Genomic DNA, 7,675 nt, shown 5'->3' with positions numbered 1-7,675 from the left:
GGAACGAGGCCGTAACACCGATCATTGGACAAAAATTAGATTGGATCGCGTTTTGGATAATACCAGTTGGTTGAGTAGGTTTAATACAGCTAAGGTTTATAATGTGAAAGGGTTTCCATCGGATCAGGGAGGAGAAATCTTTAGTTGCATCTCGTCTCAGGTTACTGAGCTTCAAAATCAAAGACTTTTAGAAGTTGTGATGGCAGAAGAGGTCAGAGAAGCCATCTTCCATATGCATCCTGATAAAGCCCCAGGGTCGGATGGCATGACCCCAGTTTTTTCAGAAAAATTGGAAGGTTATAGGAGAAGAAATCACTCAGATGGTTTGTACTTTTTTCATAACGGGAGAGAATATGGGGGACATAAATGCTACAAATATTGTCCTTATTCCCAAGAAAAAACACCCCTGCAAGTTGACGGACCTTCGTCCAATAGCCTTATGTAATGTTGCCATGAAAATCATTACCAAGGTTATTGCCAACCGTCTTAAAAAGGTGTTGGAACTGATCATCTCAGACACGCAAGGAGCTTTCTTACCAGGTCGGCTAATTTATGATAACATCATGATTTCTTTCAAAATTATGCATTATCTAAAGAAAAAGAAATTTGGTAAAGAGGGGTATATGGCGCTTAAACTTGATATGTCTAAAGCATATGATCAAATTGAGTGGAAATTTTTGAAAGAGATGCTAATCAGAATGGGTTTTTGCAGTTGGTGGACTCACTTAATTATGTAATGTGTTACTATCGTGATGTATAATATTGTGCATGATCAAGGTGAGATTGGCCTTATCACTCCTACTCGAGGATTGAGACAAGGAGATCCGCTATCTCATTATCTCTTTATTAGATGTGCTAAAGGTCTTACGGCTATGATTAAAAGTTATGAGGAGAAAAGATGGTTGCAGGGGGTCAAGATTTGTCGAAAAAGTCCTGCCATTAGTCACATGCTTTTTGCTGATGACATTTATTTATTTTGTAAAGCAGACAAAGCTGAGGCAGGCAAGATTATGGAGTTGTTGGCTTTGTATGAGATGGCCTCTGGTCAGAGGGTGAATAAGGATAAATTCACGGTATTTTTCAGTGCTAACGTTATAGACTATAACAAGGATATCGTATGCCAGCAGTTGTTAATTAAAGAAGTTGATGACACTACGAAGTATTTGGATTTACCTAATTTGCTGGGACGAAACAAAACAGTGATGTTTGGTTACTTGAAAGAGAGATTGAAAGCTAGCATCAAAAGTTGGAACGAGAAGAAGATCTCGAAACCCTCAAAAGAGATTTTTATAAAAATGGTGGCTCAGGCATTGTCGTCTTATGCCATGGGTATTTTTACTTCCTCTTGAGCTCACTAAGAAAATTGAGAAAGAAATGAATAAGTTTTATCGGGACACCTCCAGTAAGTCGAGTTCCAAAATTCATTGGATGTCGTGGGATATATTAACTCGGCCCAAACATGCAGGAGGTTTGGGATTTAAAAATCTTTGAGACTTCAATCTTACAATATTGGGCAAACAGTGTTGGCGATTAATTACCAATCCGGATAGCCCGATAGCTAAAGTATACAAGTCTAAATACTTTGCAGATACAAACTTTTTGGAAGAAAAAATGGTAGGGAGTCCCAGCTTCATCTGGTGAAGTATCATGAAATCCAGGAACGTGGTTTCAGCAGGGTCAGCTTGGAGGATTGGTACTGAAAATGATATTAATATCCTTAATCAGCCATGGTTAAGTGACTGGGAGAATTCTTTTATTCTAACTCAGTCACCAGCAATCATTAATCAAAAAGTGATGTCGTTATTCCATACTGGTACTAAAAATTGGGACTCAGAACTCATTCAAGACATTTTTGAGGAAAGGGATTAGAAGTGTATCTCTGATACGGTGGTAGAACACGAGCTCAGTAGTGAAGTTCTTTACTGGAAAATGAAGACATCAGGTCAATACACGGTTAGAAGGGCCTACAAGTTGCTACAGAAATAGAAAGGAGAGTGGGGTACTACTAATAATGTGGAGTTTTGGAAAATGATATGGAACATCCGAGCTCCTCCTAAGGTGTTAAACCTCATATGGAGAGCAATTAATTATTGTTTGCCAACAAAAACTCAGTTGCAGGCTAAACATGTGCAAATTAACAATTTGTGTCATGTTTGTAACGAGGGTGAGGAGTCAATATTTCATGCTTTAATCAATTGCAGGTATGCAGCTAGTTGTTGGAAGCAATTCAACCCAGTTATTGACACAGACATGACCATGGAGTTTCCTGTATGGTTGATATCGAGGTTGGCAAATCAGTCGAAAGAGAAGAAAGCGAAAATGCTCACCTTGTGTTGGTCAATATGGAGAGCCAGGAATGACCTGGTCTTGAGTAATAAGCGTTGGCAGAAAATGAGAATTGTAGTGAAAGCTTGGGAATATCTTACACAGTGGGAAGTAGCTCAAAATAGAAAAGTTGGACCATCAATTCAGCCTATGTTTCCAAGCAATGGTTTAGTGGTTTGGGCGAAGCCACAACTTGATGAAGTTAAGATATCTGTAGACGCTGCTATTTTTAAAGATATTGGCAAGTCAGGAATTGGAATCATTGCTCGAGGGAGTTAGTTCCTCTCAGCACAAACCAGAACTTATCTAGAGGTCATGAAACCATCTTTAGCGGAATCGATAGCTGTTAAGGAAGCATTGAGTTGGGCTAAAATAATGAACTGGCACTCTATTATCATCGAGACAGATTGCTTGACTGTTGCTCAGATGATTCGAAGTTCTGCTGCTATGAGATCGAGGGTTGGACAGGTAGTAGAGGAATGTCGGGATATGATTAGTAGTATGAACAATGCTAAGTTGTATTTTGTTAAACGATCTGTGAATATGTCGGCTCATAAATGAGCACGTGTGTCGCATATGTACCCTGATCGTATCTTTGATTGGAGGTATGTTCCAATTAATGTTATGCAATGTATGATCGTTGATTTGGAGTAATAAAATTTGCATTTCGTCAAAAAAACAATGCATAAGGGAATTATGAATACAAAGGTTAAATTCAAAAAGGTGAAACAAAAATAAAGCTAAATTGAATATAATCATAAGACATAGTATAAGATATAAAGGAATAAAGGGTGCAATCAAAAGTTTTAGTAAAATTATAAGCCATACAAAAGTAGAATTATAAGATATACGCGAATAAGTGAAACCAAAAGTTGGTGGTACCAAAAATCGGTGAAACCAAAATTAATACTTGTGTACCACTTAAAAAGAGGTTTCGCTATTTTTTTGTTCCACCACCTTTTAATTTAAACTCTAAGTGTATTATTTTTATCTTTTTTGAATTCTAGGATTGAAATCAAAATACAGCGTAACCATTCTAAGATGAAACCAAGTACCCAATAAAGAAATAATTTAGAGGTGTACGGAAATAGAATTGTAATTACAATACGGTTTGAACAAATTTATTATTTTCCAAGGGTCAAATCAAATACAGTATCTATAATATCCATATCACTTTATTAAAATAGAATTCCACCAACAAATTAAAAAATTCTAAGTTAAAATAATCCAATTTAAACACATGACCTAATTACTTGGTCGTGGTATATATTTTTCATAAACTATTTAGTTGTGCCAATTTATGAACCTATTTATTTTAAAACATAATTAAAAATAGGATTCAAACCTATAAAAAACATGGCTTCTAAAATTCAAAAAACGGGTAAAATAATAGATGTAAAATTTTAAGTCATATCATAATAAAAAAAGATGAAAATAATACATTTATAATTATAACATGGATCAGGTGAAAGCAAAAAGTTCCATGAAATCAAAGTTTAAAAAGAGGTTTCTGATTGTTAAAGGTTATTAACGTTACTTTTCCCCTGTCCAACGGTGTTTTTGGAGGCACGGCCTATTTTTTCTTTTTGATAAATACCGGAGCTAATATTTTACTCTCTTGTGTTGTTCGGATTTTGCGTGTTCATTGTTAGTGTTGTAGAGGCCTGGTTTACTAAAATTAGGATATCAGATATCAGTTTTACTTTTGCTTTTGCCGTTATATTTCATATTTGGTAGTTGAATTTTGACCCAAAATATAAGATGTGTTTCTCATTTTAATTGTTTTTTTGCCAAGAAAGAATTACTAGTTAAAGAGTCACTTTTTCACTTTTGGTTTAACTAAATTGTGGTTTTATATTTGCAAGAAAACAAATTTTAATTTAGGGTAAGAAAACGAAATTTGATTATTCAATTCGACTGAATTTTTGTTTATTAAAATTAAGTCTAAGATTTTGTTTGAGATCGATTCAGATATTATTAATTAATCAACAATTCACTTTCGGTTTAAGTAATGTGTGACTTTACACTTGCAAGAAGACGAATTTTATTTTCAGTTAAGAAAACGAAATTTTATTATTGAATTCAACTGTATTTTATTCTTTACTTAAATTAAGTCTAAGATTTTTTTTTAAGATCGATGCAGATATTACTAATTAATTAGTAGTCCACTTTCAGTTTAATTAATTTGTGACTTTACACTTGCAAGAAAATGAATTTTATTTTCGGGTAAAAAAATGAAATTTGATTATTGAATTCAACTGTATTTTACTGTTCACTTAAATTAAGTCTAAGATTTTTGTTTGAGATCGATTTAGATATTATCAATTAATCAGGAGTTCACTTTCGGTTTAACTAATTTGTGACTTTACCCTCGCAAGAAAATGAATTTTATTTTAGGATAAGAAAACGAAATTTGATTGTTGAGTTCAACTTTATTTTACGGTTTACTTAAATTAAGTCTAAAATTTTGTTTGAGATCGATTCAGATATTATTAATTAATCAGGAGTTCACTTTCAGTTTAACTAATTTGTGACTTTACACTTACAAGAAAACGAATTTTATTTTCGGAGAATAAAACGAAATTTGATTATTGAATTAAACTGTATTTTACTGTTTACTTAATTTAAGTCTAAGATTTTGTTTGAAATCGATTCAAATATTAGCAATTAATTAAATGGGGTTCAAACTATTTGCAATTTTATAATTAACTATAATTAATAAAATAGTAACAATTTAATTCAAATAGTATCAAATCTTAGATAATATTTTTTTATCAAGATAAATCAATTTCAAACAAAATTTATCTATATAATAGGTTTAGTAGGGAATTTATGAAATAATTTATTCATTTAAAATTAATAAACTATCGCGCATAATTATATGTTAGTGACATTTTTATTTAATATTCGTGTATTTATTATATATAATTTAATATGCATGTACTAATTAGTATAACTTATTATTGCTAGCATTTATTCTTATTTCATTATTTAATATTAACAATTTATGATTATATTAATTATATTTATCTTATTATAATTTTAACATTAAATATGATTAAAAATATAAAAAAATTATTATTTTAAGTTGGTATGTATATCAGATACATCGTACTATTAATCTTGAGGGCACGAGAACTTAACAATGAAAATGACAAACCATTTTTTATTTTGATAGTAGGGGAAGCAGACTTGTGACTTGTCGTCAGAGTAAATAAAAATCATTTTAAAATTCTGAAATATATATGTGATATAGTGATAAAATTTTAAAATACTCCTTATGTTAAAAGATTTTTTTTCTCTCCAATAATGTGTGAGCTTTTTGTGTTCTCTCCTTTCAATTTCATCATTGAATCTGAAGTGTATGTGAGTCATTTTGCTATCAGTATGTCGCGTTATGATGATATTAGTAATCAATTATCTACCCTAAATATAGAGGAGGAGGAAAATGAAGCTTTTGTGTTTGAAGGAGAAGAGGAGGAGGTAATTAATAAATATGAACTATGCTTGATTGGGAGGTTCTTGACAGAAAGATCGATTAATGTTAGAGCTATGAAAACGAAGTTGGCAGATGTATGGAGACCAGCGTTAGGCATCAACATTAAGGAAATTCAGCAAGGTATTTTCTTATTTCAATTTTATCACAGAGAAGATATGAAATGGGTGCTTCGGGGAGGACCATGGTCGTTTGATAGTGCAATGTTAATCTTGGCCGAGGTACCGGAGGGGGAGGAACCTTTAAATGTTCCGTTATGGTATACAAATATATGGATCCATATTTTTGATTTGCCAACAGGATTAATGACGGAAGGAGTAGGTAAGCAACTAGGAGATTTCTTTGGAGAGTTCATCGAGTATGATCACAAGAATAATACAAGTACGTGGAGGGAGTTCATGAGAATTAAGGTGCGATTGGATGTCAGAAAATCATTAAAACGCAAGAAGAAAATAATAAAAAGAAATGGCGAAGAGATTATAGTGTCATGCAAGTATGAACGTCTAGGGGATTTTTGTTTCTCGTGTGGCATCTTGTCACACACGGAAAGATATTGTAGCAAGTTCCTGAATCAGGATACTGAGGTACTTCAAAAGGAATGGGGGAGCTGGCTAAGAGCCCCAAATCGGAGGAATGCAGGTCTGGTGAGGAGTAAGTGACTGAGAGAAGACGATGATACGATGTGGATGGAGAAATAGGGGAGAGTTAATGTCAGCAAGAAATCAGGGAAAAGTAGTTACGAGGCGAATGATAAGTAGCTGAATTATAGGAGGAATATTCAATCACAAAGGATGAAAGAAGGTAACGAATCTTATCCAATTAATTTGGAAAACAAATTGACAAGGTTGGAGGGAGAAAATTCAATTTCAAAAATTGATATTGGGCCAGAGGAGTAGGATTTTATTGGGCTTAAAATAATGGATAGAAAATACATGAGGGGTGGGCCTGATAAATATGATATCATGGACACAGAGGGTGGGCTTAGAATGGAAAAAGATGATGGTGGAAAGACTTTTACTAATGATGTTGTACTTTCTGTATCGAATTGTGCATTATTCTCGAACACTGAAATGGCTAAGCTTGCGAAGCAAGCTAGCCATCAGCCATGAAAACCATAAGTTGGAACTACCGAGGGTTGGGGAACTCTCGAGCAGTTCGTGCACTAGGGGACTTGGTTAAGTCTCGTAAACCTAATATGTTGTTTTTAATGGAAACTCTCTCGAATACAGATATAAGAAGGAAGTTGAGTAAGAAGATGGGCTTTGAACATTGTTGGTCAGTTGACAGTCAAGGTAGGAGTGGAGGACTAGCTCTGATGTGGGATAAAAGTATTCATTGTGAGGTTGTGGAAGCTGATAGCAACTTCATAGATGTTAATATATTAAATAATAATGTTTCTATTTGGAGGTTAACGGGGTTTTACGGGTATCCGGAAAGAACTCGAAGGAGAGATTCATGGGAGCTGTTGAGATGTCTAGCTGTAAAATCATCATTACCTTGGTTTGTATTTGGTGATTTTAATGATATGATTAGTGAAAAAGATAAGAAAGGTAATCATAAACATCCACAAGCTTTTCTAAATGGGTTCAAGGAAGTACTAGATGAGATTCAGTTAATAGAACTTGATCTGATGAGAGGAAGGTGCACATGGGAAAAGAGTCGGGGAACTCTTGGTTGGGTTCGTGAGAGAATAGATAGAGTTTTTGCTTCTGCATCTTGGTGGAAGAAATTTCCATTGTGTAAACTGGTAGTTCACCATGTAATCTACTCGGATCATGATCCAATTTAAATGAAGTTGTGTAGCACAGATGATTCAAGGAAGAACTTTAGGTTCAGATTCAAAAATACCTGGTT

General features: G+C 33.7%; 2 protein-coding genes across 2 annotated transcripts; both read left to right on the top strand.

Moving 5' to 3' along the window:
• Positions 1 to 5,634: 5,634 nt before the first annotated feature.
• LOC141685621 (uncharacterized) lies at positions 5,635 to 6,480 on the top strand. Its single transcript, XM_074490716.1, has one exon. It carries the CDS (start codon positions 5,635 to 5,637, stop codon positions 6,478 to 6,480), a length of 846 nt encoding a protein of 281 aa, XP_074346817.1.
• A 446-nt stretch (positions 6,481 to 6,926) lies between these two features.
• LOC141685620 (uncharacterized) lies at positions 6,927 to 7,610 on the top strand. Its single transcript, XM_074490715.1, has one exon. The coding sequence runs from the start codon at positions 6,927 to 6,929 to the stop codon at positions 7,608 to 7,610; it is 684 nt and encodes a 227-aa protein (XP_074346816.1).
• The last annotated feature ends 65 nt before the right edge of the window (positions 7,611 to 7,675 follow it).

Source organism: Apium graveolens, chromosome 9, assembly GCF_009905375.1.
Source record: "Apium graveolens cultivar Ventura chromosome 9, ASM990537v1, whole genome shotgun sequence".
Taxonomy (NCBI): domain Eukaryota; kingdom Viridiplantae; phylum Streptophyta; class Magnoliopsida; order Apiales; family Apiaceae; genus Apium; species Apium graveolens.
The sequence above is the reverse complement of the archived record's forward strand: the minus strand, read 5'-3'. Positions and strand labels throughout refer to the sequence as shown.